The sequence below is a fragment of the Anabrus simplex genome, chromosome 10 (assembly GCF_040414725.1).
Source record: "Anabrus simplex isolate iqAnaSimp1 chromosome 10, ASM4041472v1, whole genome shotgun sequence".
Classification (NCBI taxonomy): Eukaryota; Metazoa; Arthropoda; class Insecta; order Orthoptera; family Tettigoniidae; genus Anabrus; species Anabrus simplex.
Window position 1 is genome coordinate 33,294,325 of NC_090274.1, and position 23,550 is coordinate 33,317,874.

The 23,550-nt window shown below is 38.9% G+C and overlaps 1 protein-coding gene across 2 annotated transcripts in view; it reads right to left on the minus strand.

Annotated features, from left to right (window-relative positions):
- LOC136882384 (uncharacterized) overlaps nucleotides 1–22,310 on the minus strand; it is a 40,273-nt gene extending 17,963 nt beyond the window's left edge. The window contains exons 1-4 of one of the 2 annotated variants that reach the window (XM_067155011.2): nucleotides 22,182–22,310; nucleotides 9,147–9,314; nucleotides 4,353–4,475; nucleotides 1,484–1,588 (exon numbers count right to left, since the gene is read on the minus strand). In XM_067155011.2, the coding sequence (XP_067011112.1) occupies nucleotides 1,484–1,588; nucleotides 4,353–4,475; nucleotides 9,147–9,296 (378 nt within the window). In that variant the 5' untranslated portion in view covers nucleotides 9,297–9,314; nucleotides 22,182–22,310. Of the gene's footprint in view, nucleotides 1–1,483; nucleotides 1,589–4,352; nucleotides 4,476–9,146; nucleotides 9,315–22,144 lie in introns of both variants that reach the window. The other variant, XM_067155010.2, reaches the window with a different exon arrangement.
- Between the last annotated feature and the right edge of the window lie 1,240 nt (nucleotides 22,311–23,550).

A 23,550-nucleotide genomic window follows, 5' to 3' on the forward strand; every position in this document is an offset into this window, starting at 1 on the left:
GAAGGATGGTTTGAGGGCATGCTTCGCGAGGATGATCGGTTTGCAGGGATGGTTATCTGGTCTGACGAGGTGTAATTCAAACTGAGCGGTGCTGTAAACCACCACAACTGCGTGTACTGGGCTCCTGAAAACCCTCACGTTCATGTGGATAAACCCGGTGTTAATGTGTGGTGTGTTCTGTCATCGTGCGGTTTGATTGGCCCATTCTTCTTTGAAGGTACAGTAAATGGCGAGGTCTATCTTCATGTGCTGCAAACATCGATTTTATCTGCCATCCAAGAGGTGTTTGGAAATGAAAGGTTTTACCTACAACAAGATGGTGCTCTGCCTCACTACCACAGAGGTGTCAGAGCCTACTTGGAGGAAAATCTACCTGGACAATGGATAGGTCGATGAGGGGCTGCTGAGTACCCACCACGGTTATCAGACCTTACACCTCTTGACTTCTCTTATGGGGAACCTTGAAAAATGAAGTTTATCAACAGAAGCCAGCTACACTGAACGAGCTATGAGAAACCATCGAGGCATCCTGTGCGGCTAACACACCGGCAACATTGATAGCCATAGTTCGGTCAGTAGTTCAGCGGCATCGACATTGTTTAGCTGATAAAGGGGATCACTTTGAACACACAAAATAACCTTCCCCCCACCCGTGCAAGAATTGTAACAGTATGTCATTTTGTTCCATTAATACTAAGAGTGTCTACATTTTTCTGGACCCCCCTGTATGAGAAAAAGAAGACTAGACTGAAATACTATTACTGAAGGGGAGTGGTGGAAGGAGAGGCAACAGTGGAAGTACTATCAATACCACGAACTGGCAGGAGCTGGACAAGGGAAAAATGAAAATGATGATGTCTGGTCGATCCCAGGTTATGAATAGTGGACGTCTTTATTTACCTTGTCTCCTCCAGTGTCTGGCATGGCCTGTAAGAAGAGGGCCAGTGAGTGCTTCTGTTCTTTATGACCAATGAAGGTTGCTAGCAATTATAAAATTTACGTAGGTAGTTCCCTTCCCTGTTCCTTCACTATTGTTATTTCGTCTCGGTGTTTTCCAAATTCGTACGTTCCTCATCACCAGATGTTTCATTCCAGGCTTGTGTCAATGTCATACACCTGTCAATGTCTTATGTTACGTACGCATGTTATGTGACCCTCTTAGGTTGATTCTGATGGTTCGGTCAGCTTCTACTACGAGCGCTAGTGCTGTGCCACGTCCGGGGAGCCATCTGGTGATGAATGAACGTACCATTTCCACTTCTATTATAACGTCTAAATTTCAAAATGTCATTGTTTAAGAAGCCTTTCTCGTGGACAGTCGAGATTTGCTTCTGATGACGCAGAGCACAGTTCTCTGCGAAACGTAAAGAATTTCACCTTATTTTCTTGACACGGCATAAGCCCAAAAGCCTATACAGCATCATGTCTGTAAGTATGGGCCGTGAAAGCATCAGTGGCAAGGCTTCACACTGTTAGGTCTCACCTGGTCGCCATCTATAGGGTAGTAAGGCTGATCATGGTGCCATGGGGTGGGCTTCTCTGTGCCAGGCTCCTTGTTCAGAACGTGTTCATGGTAGAATCTTATTTTCTGCAACAAAAAGAACCACTTCCTTTGATCATTATGTACATGATTTATACACATTATACATGGTGTATATCCCACTCCATGGCTAAATGTTTAGCATGCTGGCCTTTAATTCCTGACCAGGCCGGGGATTTCAACCTTAATTGGTTAATTCTTTTGACTTGGGGAATGGCTGTGTGTTCCGTCTTCAACATTAGAATTCGTCACACGTAGGGCCTCAGCTTCACAGACATGAAGGTTGCCTATAGGTATCAATATGAGAGACCTGCACCAGGCCTCTCCAAACGCCACACATCATATATATACGAGGGTAATACCAAAAATAAGGTCTCCTATTTTTTTTATAAATATAGAACTGTGTTTGTGTGGCTGTTGGTCACAATATTGTGAAGAGTGTTTCCTGCGCTCGTATATAAACACGCGCACGCCACGCTGAGACACTCAGTCTTGGCTTGGCAGCCGTTGAGAATGGAGCTCCCGTTGGATGTTACCGCCAAGTGCGAAGTGAGCACAGTTATTCGGTTTTTGAACGTGAAAGATACTGAACGGATTGAAATTTATCGCCAACTGACGGAAGTGTATGGTGAGTCGTGTATGGATGTCAAAAATGTTCGTAAGTGGTGTAGAGAGTTTGCAGCCTCTCGGATTGAAATTCACGACGAACGAATAAAGGAGCGGGAGACCGTCAATTTCCGTCGAGACAGTCGTGAAGTTTGAGCAAATCATGCGTGAAGATCGGCGGATCACCCTGGATGATCTCTGCACTTTGGTTCTTGAGGTTTCCCAAAGCACCGCTCAAAAATTCCTGAACAGCATGGCGGCGAGCTGGTATGACATGGGCATACGGAAACTGTCAAAGGTAGAAAGTGCATCGACCAAAATGGTGATTATGTAGAAAAATAGCTAAATGTTCAAGCTGTAAAATGATATAAACCATTGTAGAAATAAACAGGTCTACGTATTTATAAAAAATAGGAGACCTTATTTTAAGGATTACCTTTGTATATACTCTTTAATACACATTTATCCAATACACAGTTTGACAGAAAACTTGTGTAGTTCTATTACATTAGGAAAGTGGTAAGCAGTGTTTGAGGTGATTTGAAGCAAAGGTTATTTTAACATTTAAAATTCTAAAAGCAAAGATGTGGATCGTTTTATTGATAAAATGTACTTAAACTTCCAAGAATTAACCAGGCAAGGAATCTCTGTGACAATATGCTCCATCGTTTCAATCGTGCTTGTACTCAAGAGGAACTAAGAAAATTTCACCTGATCACATTTGAGTTAGAAAGTGTTCAAGTAGATAAGCTGCTGATATTCTTAAATGTTCTGAAGAAAGAAAGGAGGGGAGAAGGAAAGAGAGAAGAATGAAAGAAAAGGGAAGTACAAAAAAAAGAAAGAAAGAAAGAAAGAAAGAAAGGAGGGAGGGAAGAACAAAAGTAAAGGGAAGTGTAAAAGAAGATATGGATGTTGATTCCCATAGGGAACATGAAATATTTGTCCTGAATGAGTAAATTTATAATACCAATATAATGGTCCGTTATTGGACATTATAAATTTTCCAGCTAACTCACTCTTCCCTATGGGAATCAACATCTATATCATCTGATGGCCAGGCAGGCATCAATTTTTGGAAGTGAGACAAAGTCTCTCATAGTGCATTGGCACTGCTGGTGGCTTCAAGTAGCCTATGCAGTGGCCTCCACGGTATGCACTAGCCTTGCGTCTTGGTAGGTGTGCTAAGGACCAACTGATGAGCCCAACTTAGCACATGAGGGTGAAACGCAGGCAACCAAGAATGAGTTAGCTGGAAAATTTATAATGTCCAATAACGGACCATTATATTGGTAGTGTAAAAGAAAGAAAGAAAGAAAGGGGGGAAAAAGGAAAGAAAAGGGAAGTACGAAAGAAAGAAAGAAAGAAAGAAAGAAAGAAAGAAAGAAAGAAAGAAAGAAAAAAGAAAGAAGGGAAGCAGGAAAGAAAAGGGAAGTATGAAAGAGGAAGAAAGAAAGAAAGAAAGAAAAGAGTAAACAAATAAACTAAAACAAAGAACCAAAACAAAAAATGAACCATATCAAATGAATCTACAAACAAATTTAAGTACACAAGGAAATCAGGAAGAAACTAAAAGTACACCAAAGCAAATAAATAAAGATCAAACAAGTAAGGAAATAGCAAGTAATCCAGAGATAAAACAAAACAAAGAAATAACAAATAAACTAAGGAAAAAGAAAACAAACACCGAATATATATATACTGTATGTACAAACAAAAAAGCAAACCAATGAAATTGATATGAAACAAAAATAAATGAGCAAACACATGAAAATAAGTATCTTTATTATTTTTTTACAAGTTGCTTTACATCACACTGACAGATAGGTCTTATGGCGACGATGGGATTGTAAAGGGCTAGGAGTGGGAAGGAAGCGGCCGTGGCCTTAATAAAGGTACAGCCCCAGCATTTACATGGTGTGAAAATGAAAAACCACAGAAAATCATCTTCAAGGCTGCCGACAGTGGGATTCGAACCCACTATCTCCCGAATACTGGGTACTGGCCACATTTAAGTGACTGCAGCTATCGAGCTCGATTTAAAAAAAAAGTATCAAACAACCAAAAAGAAGCAAATAATAAACAGAAAAAAATCAAATGACAACAAACAATATCTAGCAAAAAAACCCACTAAAAAACAAGCAGGCAGCAAACAAAAAGAAACAAAAATCAAGCAGAAGGAAGAAACAGCAAACCACACATTGCGTACCTTTGATTTAGTGAGTATCCCTGCAATCTCAGCCACTGGTGATGATCGGACATATTCTTCAAACTCAGGAATTCTTCTCCAGTTGCAGTAGTCATTGAAGTATATACCACTGGTTTCCGAAGCCTACAGAGAGATCACATATTATGTTAGACAAACAGTCTTGTACAAGGGGTCACTGGAAGATACAGCAATAAGAAAAACTCAACATTCTAAAATGCAAAACAAGAGGATTTGCAGAGTCTGTGAATAATGAACAAATGTTAAACAATGAAATTAATTTATATGAAATTGTGCCACAAATTAAGGTCAAATGACCGAGAGAATGGCTACGTGGTTAGGGGTGCGCAGCTGTGAGCTTGCTTTCAGGAGATAGTGGGTTCGAATCCCACTGTCGGCAGCCCTCAAGATGGATTTCCATGGTTTCCCATTTTTACACCAGGCAAATGCTGGGGCTGCACCTTAATTAAGGCTAAGACTGCTACCTTCCCAATCTTAGCCCTTTCCCATCCCTCCGCTACCGAAAACCTTCGATGTGTTAGTGCAACGTTAAGCAAGTTAAAAAAAAAAATTTGAATGTATATTGGCATACTTTGTACTAGTTGACAACCAAAACTGTTTGGATTAAGGTAAATAAATAATAGGTATGGGCTTGATAAAGAAGCAAATAAGGAAGAACCAGAAAGATTTTTTATTTTATTTATCGTATGATTAAAGGAGGAATATCAGCTATTTATAAAATATGTACAAAAATACACATATATACACATACTCTCAAGTTCATAAGAATATTCACAATACTATGTCCAGATGGTTAATCCACTCAACGGCTTCTTGTGTTAGGTTGTGGAGATCTTTCATTGACCCTCTAAACGCTATGAGGGGACATTCGAACACTATATGATCCATGGTTTGCTGTTCTTCACCACAGTCGCAATGAAGAGAGGACTTCCATCCCCGCTTGTTCAGTATTGCTCCGCATCTTCCGTGGCCAGTCCTTATCCTATTCAGTACACACCACTGTTGTCTAGGTGAATGAAAACCTGCGGGCTGCTCCCAAGGAGTTTTAATTAAGTAATGATGTGTCAGGGAGTTTTGGCTCTGCCATTAATTGTTCCATGCATCTAGTATTTTGAAGTGATTGTCTTTCAGATTGATTGCTGTTCACCACCATGGTTGTCTGGACTTTAATCGCTGCAGTAATAATACTGGACAGTCTGAATGTATTGGTAACAGTGGGTTGTTTTCAATTTTCTTCCATGTGTTCAGCAATGACTGAGATCTTCTTAGGGGTGGGGGTGGAATGTTACTTAGAACCGATAGCCAGTGTGTGTTAGTAGATTGAATACACCCTGTGATGAGACGCATTGCTTGATTGAGCTGCGTGTCAATTATTTTAGTCCCTTCCATGTGTTCAGCAATGACTGAGATCTACTTAGGGGTGGGGGTGGAATGTTACTTAGAACCGATAGCCAGTGTGTGTTAGTAGATCGAATACACCCTATGATGAGGCGCATTGCTTGGTTGAGCTGCATGTCAATTATTTTAGTGTGAGCACTGTTTAACCATGTAGAACAGCAGTATTCTGCAACTGAGTACAAAAGAGCCAGAGCTGTGGATCTAAGGACTGATGTATTGGCACCCTGTTAACTTCTGTAATTTTAGCTGCTACATTCTTGAGATGAGTGATCTGTCCAGGGTCACCCAGAGGTATTTAGGGTTACTGCAGTATTGGAGAATCTCATCTCTGAAACTGACTGTAGGATTGTAATTTGCATGTTTGTTCCGCAGGTAGAAGATTAAGGAGAAAAAATACCCGAGTAGGTCCTTCTCAGGACCCTCAGGTTCGTAAGATTGGACCATCCACCAGAAAGATGGAGTTAACCTATAGAATAGCACAGAATAGATACAATAAAAGAATTATATCTTACAGAGCAAAGATCAGACACTATATCACGGCTATCAGGCCAGAGGGACTTTACAGTTCAGAATGTCTGATACTCAATAAGAAAGGAGAAATGGATGTGCTAGAGAAGAAAGAAAGAAAAATCTTGAGAAAGATCTTAGGACCCAAAAAAAGAAAGGATGGTACATAGAGGAATAGGAGAAAAGATCTATACGGAGAGACAGAGAAGGTCATAGACGAGACTGAAGTTTTTTGGGCACATCACAAGAATGAACGAGAGTTGACTAACAAAGAAAAAACTTTAACTACATCATCAAATTAAAAGCGACTATTAAATGGGTAAAGGAAACAAGTAAAAACATAGAGGAAGTTGTTATCAATATTTAATAGAGATATGTTTCAAGCTAAAATTGATAAATTCAAGGGGTTCCAGGAAAAACAAAGTGAAAAGTCAAAGAGCATGCGGTCAGAAGAGAGGAAGAGGAACCACTGCAAAATGATGAAGAAGTTCAGGGAGAAGAAGAAAGGACAAACCAGCAAGTCAATTGTTTGCCGTGGTTCAAAGTAGGTCGAAATCGAAGAAATAAGAATAGGTATTGGAATAACTTATCAAGGGAAATGTTTGATGAATTTCCAAGTTCTTTGAAATCATTTAAGAAAAGACTAAGTAAACAGCCGATAGGGAAGATGGTCACATGGATGACAGCTCTAAATGCAGATGACTGACTGGTTGATTAATTGATGAGTCCTGTATTTCCAGTCCTGTTTCATCTGTATTTATACTTATCTCTTCTCTCTTCCCTTTTTCTGTCTTTATCCAACCTTCTTCTTATCTCGCACTTCCCACATCAAGAGGGAAGATCTATCAAGATGGTCTCTCAATGAGCGTTGAAGCCTGACTTCCTGATGAAGCTGGGAAGCAGGAACGAGCTTGTCAAGCGCTGAGAAGAAATGGATTCTTCTTCTTCTGGTCCCTATCCATTCTGGATGTCAGCAACCATCTTGGCTGTGTCTTCTCTGTTGTGAGCTGCCTGGAGTAACTCTGCTGATGTCTTGAGAGTCCAGTCTCTGAGGTTTTTTAGCCAGGAGATTTGTCTCCTTCCAACACCTCTCTTTCCAGGTATCTTTTCTTGCAGTAGATGGTACCTGCTTCCGTTACTAATGATTTGACCAAGGTATTGTAGCTTTCTCATTATTACACTGGTCAGTACTTCCTTATCTTTTCTCATTCTTTGAACGATCTCTGCATTTGTGATGTGATCTCTCCATGTCCCTCTTAGAAATGGATACAAAATACAACTGAGATTGATTAGGAAAAGTCTAATCTATACGAAGACTACAGTGCATGAAGATGTGGAGATTGTCTTTTCCTTTTGTGTTTTCACATTTTTCCTACTCTACTTCTTCTTCTGCCCATCTCTGTAGTGTATTTGTCCAGTAGAGGCAATGAAGGGGGGGCGAGAGTGGCCAGTTACCCCTCCCCCCCATGTAGAGAAATCATTACATTTTTATTCCATTTTAGCCAGCTGAAACTAAGAGAGGAATTTTTTTTTTTTAAATGTTTGCAAGCCCTGTTGTCTTATCAACTGATTCTTCCCTTTATTTTATATAAGTATTAAAACAATATTCATGGAAATACGCACAAAATGTTCTTCGTCCCGGCTTAGCAATTTGTATAGCGCCACAGCAGGTAGTGGAGACTTTGCATGTGCTGTGAGCCAGGGTAACAGGGGTATCGTTTTTGCCAAGGTCATGGACACTGAGGTATGATTATCCCGCTTACCGCACGCATTCGTCAGTCTGGCAGTCTCTTGAGTGTGTGTTAGTTTCTTAGTGTGTAGTCAAATACTAAATTATTTTTAATTGTATATTCATGCCGTACTTATATTTAACTGTAATACATACGTGCATGTTAAAGAATGGGAAAGGAACGGGTAGCAAGAAGGGAATTTGAAAGAGAAGTTAAGCGAAAGAGACCAGTTGGAAGACCGAGAAGAAGGTGGATGGATCAGATTTGGAAGGACATTAGAGAAGCTAGATTTGATGTGGCAGAAATAATGGAGCAGGAAAAGTGGAAGGACAGAAAGCAGTGGAGGAGGCTTGTTAACCACACCCGAGTGACTGGAGTGGGACATTGATGATGATGATGATGATGACATACGTAATATTGTTTTTTTTGGTGAAAGTTTTATTGTATAACATTGAATCAAAATCTCAAAAAACTATTATTGTCACACTTAGATTGGTAAACAGTCAACCTTTACCTCTCCGTTGAAATTCGCTCAGAGAGCATCAAAATACCTGTTACCAAGTTTTTAGAAAGAGGCAGCCTATAATGGTTTGGAGATGTTATGAGGATGGACAGAACGAGAACAGCAAGGAATTAATAATAATAATGTTATTCGTTTTACGTCCCACTAACTACTTTTACAGTTTTTGGGGACGCCGAGGTGCCGGAATTTAGTCGCTCAGGAGTTCTTTAACGTGCTAGTAAATCTACCGACACGAGGCTGACGTATTTGAGTACCTCCAAATACCACCGGACTGAGCCAGGATCAAACCTGCCAAGTTGGGGTCAGAAGGCCAGCGCCTGAGCCACTTAGCCTGGCAGCAAGGAATTACTTTGACCGAGAAGTGAAAGGGGAGGGCCAGTAAGGAGGCTGAGGAATCGATGGACAGACACTGTGAAACCAGAGGTCAGGAGGAATGTCAAGGGGTAGGACATAGAGGAACAAAAACTATACTTTGACAGGAAGAAGTGGTGAGCGCTGGGGAACTGAAGCTGGAAAATGATGACGACAATGTGCCAATCCTATTAAGTGGTACTTTTTGTGTTCCTAACCCTTTCTAACTCACGAACAGTGTTCTAACAACCGGTCATTCAGACTTACCCTCAGCCACTGGCCATTCAGGCTGGGTTTCTCCAGATTATGCTGAATTCCTCGCCGTACCACATCGACCCAGTGGTTTGAGAAGACCCCCCGGAGGACCACAGCTCCATCCTCCTGGAACTGACGCACCAACTCTTCCGACAACACCATGAGTCCTGCTGAGTCTCACTAACAGCAGAAAACATCAAAAATATTACCACAAACACGTACAGTAAAACCTTGATAAGACGCTTTAGTTTATTACTCTATATACGACTTGATTTGACATTTGCTTCTTCCTAATGGAAAATTCTAAATTCCCGTGGAGGTAATTAGATATTTTTCACCAATAGAGCATGTCAAAAACATATCAGATGTAAGGCTTTTCAGGCGTTTGCTCTATTAACCAGCGTTTCGTCTTAGGCACAGTCTGATAACTGCATATGGGAGATATATATATCGTATGGCTTTACAAGTACACAAAAAAAAAAAAATATCAAATGGAAATGTCCAAATTTGACAACCAGTCCAGAGCACTCGGAGTCACTTGATGTAGAAGCCACAGATCACCGTTAAATGCTCGAAGTGTGCACTCCTTAACGATGTGTTCCATTGTCTTCTCCTCCGCTCCACAGTCGCAGTCAGCAGACGAACGGAAACCCCATTTCTTCAACATGTAGCCACAATGGAATTATTGCCCGCCTAGCAATTCCGAATAATAATAATAGAGCAAATGCCTGAAAAGCCTTACATCTGATATGTTTTTGTTTCTTCCTTTCGAATACTTCTCCCAGGTAATATGCACTTTTTGGCTGATCCCAAGAATTTTCTACAGAAGCCATTAAAAATAATTAAAAATAGTTCAGTGCCTTTATTTCTTAAATATAATAATCATATGTAAGTGTATTATCAGTAAACTGGGGTGGCTTTCTGGTTGCAGGGGTTACTTTGTGATGAGTAGGTGTTAGAAGGTAGTTTCACAAATAGGTTATTCACATTTACAGCTATAATCTCTTTGTTACATGTAGTGCTGCTACACCTAACAGTGGTAAGTAGAATGTTGTACCTGAATTCAGTTCCCACCATAGTGGCTTCTGTTTATTTGTAATTTGGTGCTTGTTGAGAAAGACTTGAAACTTTGATCTGGTGTTGGAGATCAGAAGGAGCTTTCTCTTCAAATGTGGTATGGTTTCCACCAGTGGTTATACAGAAGGAAAACCTATAGTGTACCTGAAAGACTGTGTATGCGACCGTTCAACCTACCCGTGAGAGATATCACAGGAAAATGCTATAAAAGAGGGACCTCTGTAACTCTTAAAGAAATTTTGTTTCCGTGGTTTCCCATTTTCACACCAGGCAAATGCTGGGGCTGTACCTTAATTAAGGCCACGACCGCTTCCTTCCAACTCCTAGGCCTTTCCTATTCCATTGTCGCCATAAGACCTATCTGCGTCGGAGCAACATAAAACCACAAGCAAAAAAAAATTCAAAAAGAAAAGAAAACTTTGCCTGGAGGAGTAATTTCAGTCATCAAGCAAGTGGCTGCGCAGTTTGGGTCACGTAGCTATGAGCTTGCATTCAGGAGATCATGGGTTCCAACCCCACCATCCCCAGCCCTGAAGAGGGTTTTCCGTGTTTTCCCCATTTTCACACCAGGGAAATTCTGGGGCTGTACCTTAATTAAGGCCATAGTTGCTTCCATCCCACCCCTAGCCCTTTCCTGTCCCATCGTTACCATAAGGCCTACATGTGTCGGTGCGATGTAAAACAGACTGTGAAAAAAAAATGTGAATGAGTAATTCCCGTCTAACATAGATTCTTAGTCTTATCATAAATCCCTTATGGATTATTGTAAAATTAAAATAATATTAATTATGCGCTGCTTACTTACAATAATACAATAGTATAATTACAATAGTTCAGAGAATTACAAAAACAAGCAACTAAAATAGGACTACAAATATCATTTGAAAAACAAAGTTCATGACAAACATCAGCGATGCTCCGCAAAATATGACAATTCATTACAACACAATATGTAAAACAGATTGCTTTAAATACTTAGGAGAGTGGATAACGAATGACACAAAAGAAAAAACGGCTATAGAAACTAGAGTGCACAAAATGGAATGGATGTTTCACATAACAAAAAAATCCTTATCCTGGAACACAAAATTGAGACACTACCAAACAGTAGTCAGACCTGAACATTTATATGCGGCAGAAACACTTAAACTAACAAGAACTGGAGATCTCGAAAAACTAGAAAAGTTTGAAAGAAGAATTTTAAGAAAAATACTGAGATCTAGACGAAAAAATAATGCAGAGTACAGGTTAAGACCAAACAGAGAGCTATATTTGAAAATTAAAAAACTTACTGACGTAATGAGGAGAAGAAGACTACCATTTTTTGGACATGTTTACAGAATCGATGGCAACAGACAAATCAAGCACATCTTCAACCTTCTGAATAGTTACAAATCAAAACCCACATGGTTCACTGAAATTGAGAAAGACATGAAAAATGCTGGAATTAAAACAGATACGTGGTTTATTACAAGTAACAACTCTCATTATTGTTCCGTATTGAAGATGACGTTAGGCATAGATATCAAGGATAATTAAATAAAAAACCACCTATTCAATACTTTCCACGTTTAATGTGGTTATTATCTACATGATTTTATGTAGACTTATTTGGTCAGGTACATGTTTCACCCATTATTTTGGGCATCTTCAGCCTGTAAACAACCTTTAGGTCAAGGTTTGGGACCTTTTTAACCAATATAAACATACTAATATATACACTATATACAACATATACATTATATACAATATATACAAACATAAGTCAATACAGTAAAGTTTTTTTTTGGTCCTAATCTATCTAATATGGAAAATGTCCAAAACTAAAATGGATCTTCTTTTCGGTGAAGAGGATTGCATATCGGGGTTTATGTGACCCCTATATCATATTAAGTACTTGACGTATCGTGTCTGGTGACAGGATGTGTCGTCAACAATAAGTGGAGATTTGAACTGATTGTAGGTTGGTCAAGATTGAAAATATAAATTTAAATTGAATGTGTTTTAACTTGGCAGTTCTGGTTAACTTAAAATGTTCAAAACTAAAAATAAAATGAAACGGATCTTCTTTTTTCTTGAGAAGGGGTGATATTAAAACTGGAGCTTGTTTGACCCACGATTTTCATTTTCATGTTCTTGACGTAACTAATATTTAAATGTGTTGTCGTGCACAAGTGGAGATTCAAAAGCCGATTGTTGTAGGTAGACTGGTCAAAAACGTTGTGAATGAAACTGTTAGCGTCTTGACTTTGGGTCTCATGTAACGTCAAGGAATTGACAAGAGTACAATATTTAGCTGTTTCATAGTTTTAGGCTGCTGCTTAATTGGGAAGAGACATCCTAGACACTTGATACAGTCTTGTGTGAAAATTGTTCCCGTTGATGTGTTGCTTGGTCTTTGGGAGGGATCTTAAGAACATCTGTAATGAAGTAGAAAATAATTTTGAATTAATTTTTTTTTTTTTTTTTTAGCACGCGTTGTGATAAAATGTATTAAAATTAACACCTCTTAACTGTAAAATGACTTACTTGTTCAGTTAATACTAGATGGATCTGTCTGTTCCGGCAGCGCCTGTCTTGTCACCATTTCTACTCCTGGTGTTGTACTGGTGCGGTAATGGAGGGGCGGGGCATGGAGGGAGAGTGGGGGTAGGCTGGTCTATGGGCGTGTGTGCTGTTGCTGGAGGGGAGTTTCTAGAAGCAATATGGGCGGGTTTAACTTTTGGCATGATGGATGAAGCATTTGAGTGTGGAGATTTAAATAATTGAGGGATTTTGTTTTGATCTGAATTCACGATATTAATTAATCTAGGTGTTAATTCGTACAAAGGATTTTTAATTTCATTGACGTCGTTGAGATTTTTATTTTTATTGTAGGTTTGGTCTAAAAAGATGTGTAGGTTTTCCAGTTCATTCATTAATTTCCCTTTACCTATGCTTCTAATGATGGTAAGATCTTTCTCTATGGATGTAAAGTGATACACAATAGTCAACAAAGATCCAACCACGAGAATTCAGCGAAATCTAAAAACTCTAATAAGAAGTTCTAACTTTCTTTTCAATGAACAAGAACAACAAAAACTTTTTAACATGAACCCTAGTATTCCGACAGCCAGAGCCTTGACATAGATGTTGATTCCCATAAGGAATCTGAAATATTTGTCCTGAATGAGCAAATTTATAATACCAATATAAATGGTCCGTTATTGGACATTATAAATTTTCCAGCTAGCTCATTCTTGGTTGCCAGCGTTTCGCCCTCGTGTGCTAGGGTGGGCTCATCAGTTGGTACCTAGCACACCCACCAATACGCCGGCTAGTGCATACCGTGGAGGCCACTGCGTAGGCTAACTGGAGCCACCGGCAGTGCCAATGCACTAAGAGACTTTGTCTCATCACTAAAAATTGATGCCTGCTTGGCCATCAGATGATATAGATGTTGATTCCCATAAGGAATCTGAAATATTTGTCCTGAATGAGCAAATTTATAATACCAATATAAATGGTCCGTTATTGGAAAATTTATAATGTCCAATAACGGACCATTTATATTGGTATTATAAATTTGCTCATTCAGGACAAATATTTCAGATTCCTTATGGGAATCAACATCTATATCATCTGATGGCCAAGCAGGCATCAATTTTTAGTGATGAGACAAAGTCTCTTAGTGCATTGGCACTGCCGGTGGCTCCAGTTAGCCTACGCAGTGGCCTCCACGGTATGCACTAGCCGGCGTATTGGTGGGTGTGCTAGGTACCAACTGATGAGCCCACCCTAGCACACGAGGGTGAAACGCTGGCAACCAAGAATGAGCTAGCTGGAAAATTTATAATGTCCAATAACGGACCATTTATATTGGTATTATAAATTTGCTCATTCAGGACAAATATTTCAGATTCCTTATGGGAATCAACATCTATATCATCTGATGGCCAAGCAGGCATCAATTTTTAGTGATGAGACAAAGTCTCTTAGTGCATTGGCACTGCCGGTGGCTCCAGTTAGCCTACGCAGTGGCCTCCACGGTATGCACTAGCCGGCGTATTGGTGGGTGTGCTAAGTACCAACTGATGAGCCCACCCTAGCACACGAGGGCGAAACGCTGGCAACCAAGAATGAGCTAGCTGGAAAATTTATAATGTCCAATAACGGACCATTTATATTGGTATTATAGCCAGAGCCTTACCAAAGATTCATAAGAAGGACATTCCAATACGCCCTATCATAAACTGTAGAAACAGCCCCACCTATAAAGTATCAAAATTCATTCACGGCTTTCTAAAAAAACATGACGTATTCAATAATAAACACCCTTTAAAAAAATTCATTCACTTTTTGCGAAATTTTAAACAAGTTTAAGCTGCGCCCCAATCACTCAATGTGCTCCTATGACGTCGTAAATATGTACCCAAACATCCCTACCAAAGAAACTGTAAGAATTATCAGTGATAATATCAATAAACACAGCGGCCTTAGTAAGATGGAAATTGAAGAATTCATGAAGATATTAAATTTTGTCTTAAGCAACAACTTTTTCTCTTTCAATGGAAAGTTTTACCAACAAAAAGGCTTAGCGATGGGCGACCCTCTTTCTGGCATCTTAGCAGACATTTATATGGACACAATAGAACACACAAAAATTATAACACAAATAAAAGGCGTATGTTTATGGCTGAGATTTGTAGACGATACCTTCATAATTTTCGACAAAAATGTCACTAATAGTGACGAGATCTTGGAGTCCCTAAACAAAATTGACCCCAATGTTAAGTTTACTAAAGAGGATGAGGTTAGGAACTCATTAAACTTTTTGGACTTAACTATTACACGCGGACATAATACCTTCGATTTTCGAATATACAGGAAACCTACACACTCTCCCTTAACTATTATGAATTCATCCATACACCCCAAGTCCCAAAAACAAGCCTCTTTCTATAATTTAATTTATAGAGCTTTAAAAATTCCTCTTTCTCCCAACAATTTAAAAATTGAACTGAAGTACATAAGGAATCTTGCTCAACTGAACGGGTTTAAAATAGATATGGTCAACCGTTTGTTGATTAATAAAATCAAAATTAAATTGTCCACTAACCTCATCCCAGAAAAACCTAAAAAAACTAGTTTCGCCACATTTACATATAACAACCCAGCCGTCCATCAGATCGCAAATACTTTAAAGAAGCACAATATCAATATAGCCTTCAGGACAGTTAACACTAATCGAAACATGTTTTTTAACCACAACAAGGTCAATCACAATAGCAACCATTATTCAAGGTCCGGCATATATAAACTAACATGTACACAATGTGGTTTTTCTTATATCGGACAGACTGGCCGCAGCTTTAACACGAGATATCTGGAACATTATAACGCTCAAAAACACAATAAGTACTCAGCGATGAGCCAACATATGAGAGAAACGGGCCATCACTTTACATCCATAGAGAAAGATCTTACCATCATTAGAAGCATAGGTAAAGGGAAATTAATGAATGAACTGGAAAACCTACACATCTTTTTAGACCAAACCTACAATAAAAATAAAAATCTCAACGACGTCAATGAAATTAAAAATCCTTTGTACGAATTAACACCTAGATTAATTAATATCGTGAATTCAGATCAAAACAAAATCCCTCAATTATTTAAATCTCCACACTCAAATGCTTCATCCATCATGCCAAAAGTTAAACCCGCCCATATTGCTTCTAGAAACTCCCCTCCAGCAACAGCACACACGCCCATAGACCAGCCTACCCCCACTCTCCCTCCATGCCCCGCCCCTCCATTACCGCACCAGTACAACACCAGGAGTAGAAATGGTGACAAGACAGGCGCTGCCGGAACAGACAGATCCATCTAGTATTAACTGAACAAGTAAGTCATTTTACAGTTAAGAGGTGTTAATTTTAATACATTTTATCACAACGCGTGCTAAAAAAAAAAAAAAGAAAAATTAATTCAAAATTATTTTCTACTTCATTACAGATATTCTTAAGATCCCTCCCAAAGACCAAGCAACACATCAACGGGAACAATTTTCACACAAGACTGTATCAAGTGTCTAGGATGTCTCTTCCCAATTAAGCAGCAGCCTAAAACTATGAAACAAGCTAAATATTGTACTCTTGTCAATTCCTTGACGTTACATGAGACCCAAAGTCAAGACGCTAACAGTTTCATTCACAACGTTTTTGACCAGTCTACCTACAACAATCGGCTTTTGAATCTCCACTTGTGCACGACAACACATTTAAATATTAGTTACGTCAAGAACATGAAAATGAAAATCGTGGGTCAAACAAGCTCCAGTTTTAATATCACCCCTTCTCAAGAAAAAAGAAGATCCGTTTCATTTTATTTTTAGTTTTGAACATTTTAAGTTAACCAGAACTGCCAAGTTAAAACACATTCAATTTAAATTTATATTTTCAATCTTGACCAACCTACAATCAGTTCAAATCTCCACTTATTGTTGACGACACATCCTGTCACCAGACACGATACGTCAAGTACTTAATATGATATAGGGGTCACATAAACCCCGATATGCAATCCTCTTCACCGAAAAGAAGATCCATTTTAGTTTTGGACATTTTCCATATTAGATAGATTAGGACCAAAAAAAAACTTTACTGTATTGACTTATGTTTGTATATATTGTATATAATGTATATGTTGTATATAGTGTATATATTAGTATGTTTATATTGGTTAAAAAGGTCCCAAACCTTGACCTAAAGGTTGTTTACAGGCTGAAGATGCCCAAAATAATGGGTGAAACATGTACCTGACCAAATAAGTCTACATAAAATCATGTAGATAATAACCACATTAAACGTGGAAAGTATTGAATAGGTGGTTTTTTATTTAATTATCCTTGATATCTATGCGATACGTGGTTTGTCGGACTGGTTTGAAACAAAGAGATGAGTGCAGCAGGGCAGCTCATTGTCACCACTTCTATTTATTATTGTGATGGATGTAGTCATGAAATCTATTAAAAGGAAAAAACATGGCGATATCAAAGCCTTCACATTTGCAGATGACATTGCGATCTGGAGCGACTCAGAAGAGGAATTGGGAGAGAGAATGCAAAGCTGGAATGAGGAGTTTAAGAACAAGGCGGTGGTGACGAAAGTGTATGGGGAAGGAGCAGAACCAATAGTCATGTTAAATGAAGTCCAACTGGACAGCGTTCCAGTTTTCAAATACTTGGACAGTGTTCTATCAAATGACAACCTAGCAAAACATGAGGTGAACAATCGAATCAATAAGGCAACACAATTTTACCACCAGGTAAGACACCTGCTGTGGGATGAGCAAATACCTATGAAAACAGAAATGACATTGTACAAGTCCTATTATACACCAATTCTTACAAACAGTCTCGAAACCACAACACTGACCAATAGAGATAACTCCAAACTCCAGGCAGCTGAAATGAAATTCCTACACACTATGATCCAGAAAACCAGGAAAGACAAGATTAGGAATGAGAAAATTAGAGAAGAAGTAGGAATAGATGATTCTCTCCTCAGTGATTCAGATATCAAGAGTGAAGTGGTTTGTTCACATGAAGAGGATGTCAGTAAACAGAACTGCAGGGAAGGAATTTGACAGAAAGGTAGAAGGAAGACGACCCATGGGAAGGCCACGAAGGAAATGGATAGATTTAGTTAAGAATGATGTACTGGTGAGAGGTCATGATTGGGACAAGTTGGTGGAGGAGGAATGGTACAAGGACGCGATGAGATGGAGAAGGCTCATATACCACAACCGGGAAACTGGAGACGGTTTAGGATGATGATGATGATGATGACAATCAAAAACAGAACACTTTTTAGAGAAGCATTTCAGGAGTGGAAGAAACCAACAGCTAGAAGAAAGTGGACTCAAGAAGAGAAGGAACGACACTCTCGAAGGATGAAGGAAATTTGGAAGCAAAGGAAAGCGAACACAATGAAAAGTAGCAAAAGTTGATTCATCGTACTCTCCAAATGGCTTATTCAAAAGAAGAAGAAGAGGTAGTTTAATATAACTTATATATGGTCATATGGCTGCAATATAGTTTTTTTTTTTTTTTTCATTACAGCAGTTCCTCGCCGGTCAGTGGTTTGACACCGACGAAGAAGTGAAAACAATTGTTGAAGATCGGCTTCAGTCACAGGCGGCAGGTTCTACGACGAGGGGATAAAAAAATTTGATGGAACGCTATGATAAATGTTTAAACAAACACAGTAACTATGTAGAATAATAGCTTAATGTGCAAAGAGGATATAATACAGAAGGTCATTCAGGAAGTCTGGGGACGATGTTTGAAGGGTAATTAGCTTATGCAAAGCCATGTCTCCACCAACGATCATGCTTATTTGGAAAGCCAGCATTTCCAGCTATAGCCCGACAATGTAATTTCCAATGCAGCAGACTTTTTCACAGAGCTAGCATGTCTATCTTATCCCACTCCTCTTGACGGGCTTTCCAGAGGCCATTGATAGGGCGTGGACATCTGTTTCCTAAGGCCCTCTTTAGCAGTCCAAATACACAGAAGGCAATGGCTGACCCATCGAGTGCCTTCACCGGAATGTCAGTAAAAGGAATTGCATGGATTCCAGTTTTTACCTCCATTCGCTCTAAGAACAGATGAGTTGAAGGAGAGGTGTGGCTGGATGCTTTATCTTGATGTACCCATACATGATTTTTCGCTCTCCCATACAGTGTTGGCCAACGGCCGTAGCCATGCTGAAACACCGGATCCCGTGAGATCTCCGAAGTTAAGCAACATTGGGCGTGGTCAGGAGTTGGATGGGTTGCCACGCGCTGTTGGTGGGGGGTAAGGGAATGGAGGAGCGGAAAGAAACTGGCCACCCTACCACATGTAAACTCCGGCTCAGGAACACCTCTGCAGAGGTTCGGACCTGCCTTCGGGCAGAATAACCCTTACCTACCTATACAGTGTTGGGTTGTAAATGGGTGTTAAAACCTCTTGCTGATAGTACATAGAGTTCACCTTCACATTATTAGAGACACAGCGAATGGTTAACTTGCCATTCTAGCAGTATCGAGCGACAATCATGAAACCCCTTGGAAAACTTTCCTGGCATTCTTTATACAATGTTTGATAATTTCTTTTGTCTCTAGGGTGGTAGTACATTGGGCAGGGTTCCTTACAATTACTAAGGTACACACAAGCTTCATCTAATGTCACCACATTTTTCCATCTGTCCCCAGCCAGATATCCCTCATACAGCTTTCTTGCGTTAGTGCGACGCTCCAAAATGTGACGAGGCAACAGCTTGTGAACTCAGCTCTTCTGCTGCTCTTCTAATTACTGGTCCTTGTTGATTATGATGTTAACTGTTGAAACAGACATCCCCAACTTATGTGCAATAGTCCTTTGTTGGGGAGTTATCACCTGAGATAAGGGCCTTCACTTTCCTCACCTTTTCTGGTGTACGGCTGGTGGCTGGTCGTGGATTTGCCTGTTTTTCCACTCTGGAATTAAGCCCAGTCATCCTCTGCCCTTTTTATCCAATACAGCACTGATCCCGTTCTTTGATATCAAGAAATCACGCTTTTTTCTCATTTCCTGGATTGCAGAATACCTATACTTAGCATAGGAAAGGTCTGTTATGTAGCCCTCCCAGTAAGGGTCAATCCATTTTGGAATTGTTACAGCTAATGTCCCAAACACGTTCTCAGTACTGACGTGAATCATCGCTCCCCGTTTTAACTTGCTCAAGTAGATAACAGCACTGCCAGCGGCCTTCAAACTCGCCACCAGTGATCCTGAGTGATCTTCTGTAAAAAAGTTTGGCAAAATCATTATTACTTTTGTTTTTATTGATAAACTGACCTTTCTTAAAAAAAAAAAAAAAAGCCATTGTATTTGCTTTTTCATCAGCTACAGTTAAAATGTTGTCATTTGTTTATGAATTAGGATATTTGGAGTGATTAAAAACATTTCTGTCTGTATTTCCGGCTTTAGTATATGTCAAGGAAAACTCACATTTACATAATTTAACATTTTATTTTAAATATTACCCATAATGTATGGTTTGAATGTTGTTCATCATCATCATTTCCCATTATCCAGCTATAGCCGGGTAGGGGCAAATATGGTTCCTCTCCACTTTCTTTGGTCTTTCCATCACTCCTCCTCCAACACTGTGTCCCTGTCCAGGTTTCTTTCTCTAATACCGGACTGGATTGTGTCCTTCCATCTCAATCGCGGTTGTCCGCGGCCTCTCCTTCCTTGCATTTGCATTTCCATCACCTTTTTTTTGGCATTCTTTCATCACTCATTCGCTTTATGTGCCCAAACCATCTTAATCGGTTCTTCTCTAGTCTATCATTCATTTTTTCCTCTCCAATTTCTTCCTGGATTTTCTCATTCCTTACTTTGTCTCTTAATCCTCTCGCTGTGTTCCTTTTTATGCTGTTCAGTCCATCCTTATTTAGTCAGGCAGGCTTCATGGAAAATTTGTGTTTCTGAATTAAGGTTCTGAATTTTATTCTATCTTGAATGGTTTCTTCATTAATGACAGTTTCATTCAGGTCTTCACTGATTTCTTTTAGCCAATTATTGTGATTTTTCATTGATAAGGCTAAGTTTAAAATTTTCTTTGTGAGCCTCTTATTATACATTCTATATAAGTGACCATCAAATTGTAATCACTGTTTCCTGATTGTATCTCTAATTTTTTTTCCTGTAACTTGATAGATCTCATGTGATTTCTTTTTCATGCAAATTCCACTTTTTGCATTTTGGTCCTAAGATTTTCGTGATGATTTTACTTTATTGTTTCATGATCATCTTTATTCGAGATCTATCACCAATCATAATAGTTTCAGATGCATAAACTACTGTATTATTATTATATTATTATTATTAGTGATTTGCAAAACCATAACCTACACTTGTTACACACCTGTCAAAAGGATGGGTGATGTTCCGTCTAGGAATGCTTCTAATTCCAGTCCTCCTGGTGTTAATTTAAACTCTGATATTATGGATTTTATGTCTATGTATTTCAGAACAAAGGGCATTTTGAATTTTGTGGGTTCTTTTTCTAGCTTGCTGTGTGTATATCATCACATCATTCATTAACCCTTAATTAGTCGCTCACGGACATTTCCTCCGGGCCGATTACATTTTGCACGGTACTGAACTTCCCCGTTGAACTGTGGGTCTCCCCATCCCTATACCTTTCTCCTTGTTCATTTGGACTCGTCCTGTCAGCATTCCGGTTCGATCATGCATCCTGTGTGCGAGTGTGGGATCATTGTTTTGACGAGTGACATCGCCTGGACGTTTCTTCCGTGTTCAATTAAGTAAATTATCTTATATTTTAGTGCATAATATTTGATGTTGGAGGTCGATGACCTTGTTGGTTTGTTCTTCTAATCTTATTTTAGAAAAATATTATTTCATACTTCATATGATGTGATCGTTGTAGGTAATGGCGAGTCTCACGAATTTAATATCATAAGATCATTCAACATATTTAAAGTCTACAATATTCTGCTTTTCAATCAAACAAACTGTGTAAAAAATCCTACAAGTATTTAAAAGGGTTTCTTTTAATTATACCGAAGACTACTGCAAACGAACATGCCAAAAAACATCTCAAAGGATGAAGATGATGCGCATTTTTAACCCCGGAGGTTACCTCTGTGCGCGACTAGTAACGTAATAATTTTTGCGCGACTAGACAAGGGTTAAGTAATTTTGCAGAAGAAAATTAAGAAGAAGAAGAACAAAAACAACAAACAATAACACCACCAGTTTTCTTTACCACCAATGCCTGATTTCCTCCTTTTTACCTTTGTGCATGATATATTCTCCTGTCTTCGTATTCTAAAACAAAATCTTAATCATTTTAAGCAATCACTCAAAGAAGAAAGCAGAAGCACATCCATACCTGAATTCCACTAGCATGTAAAAGATGACATGCCTACCTAATGTGTGTGGTGCAGAGGCCACAGCTGCAAACTGACACAGAGATAAAAAGTTATCCAGTGTCTTCTTACATAACACAGTGACCTCAAAACTCAACTCATTACATGATAAAGCATATCACTTTTTTCTTTTACTTGATGCAACCACACGGATGTACATCATTCATCACTAATTTCCTGTTACTCTGAAGCAAGGCCGTACCCAGGAAATTTTTTCGGAGGAGATTATGATTTGGGGGGGGGCCTTCCGAAAAAAAAAAAAATCTATAGTAACAATTTTTTTAAACTTTCAAATAGGTTTTACAGAAAGAAAAGTTTGGAATAGTTTTAGAGCACTACCTTTTGCAACACAAAAAATTTCTGTTATTTGTGTAAAAAAAAATAGAAAATATGAAAAATGCTTGAGGTTTGATTCTTTTATTAAAAGAAAAAAGTCTTGTAGCGGCCTGATAACATGAAAACATTTCCATGTTTATTGACATTTATTTTTATGGTGCAAAATGTATAAAGAGAAATGTAATAAAAAATTTTTAAAAAGTATTCGGGAGATAGTAGGTTTGAACCCCATTGTCGGGAGCCCTGAAGATGGTTTTCCGTGGTTTCCCATTTTCACACCAGGCAAATGCTGGGGCTGTACCTTAAGTAAGGCCACAGCCGCTTCCTTCCCACTCCTAGCCCTTCCCTGTCCCATCGTCACCATAAGACCTATCTGTGTCGGTGCGACGTAAAGCAACTAGCAATAAATAAAATAAATAAAAATGAAACACTCCATATATCTCACCAAATTAAAATTTCCATTTATGTTTTCAGTAAATTTCTTAAATATATTCATAGAAAAATATTTGAAGATGGCACCAATTTTATAGGGTTAAATTCAATTGTTTATTTTACAAATTCTTTTTTTAAATAATATTTCTACTTTATTCTAGGCTATTTCAAAACTCATATATGCTGTTTAAATGTGCCAAGTTCACTTTGGAGGGGGTACGGCCTTGCTCTGATGGATCCTTGAGTTCCTCCAAGCACTTTGTTTAAAGAAGAAGATGTATTTTGTTTACATGAAAATTAGCGCAGTGAAAAGCAACCATGGTGATGTTAAGAGGAGAAAGACAAGGGAAAAGTAGTGTGAAAATTGGTGGTCATAGCCTTGAAATTGTTGACAGTTTCAAATACCTAGGAAGTGAATTAATGCAGAATACAAGGCTGGATATGGAGATTAGCAAGAAGCTGCAACAGGGCAGTGTATTCTACCAGAGTGTAAGAAACGTTGTCTGGAACAAGGAAGTACCAAGGAAGTGTAAAGAGATAATGTACAACATGTATCATGCACCTATATTGACTTTGCGGCTGAGATCTGGACAACAACAAG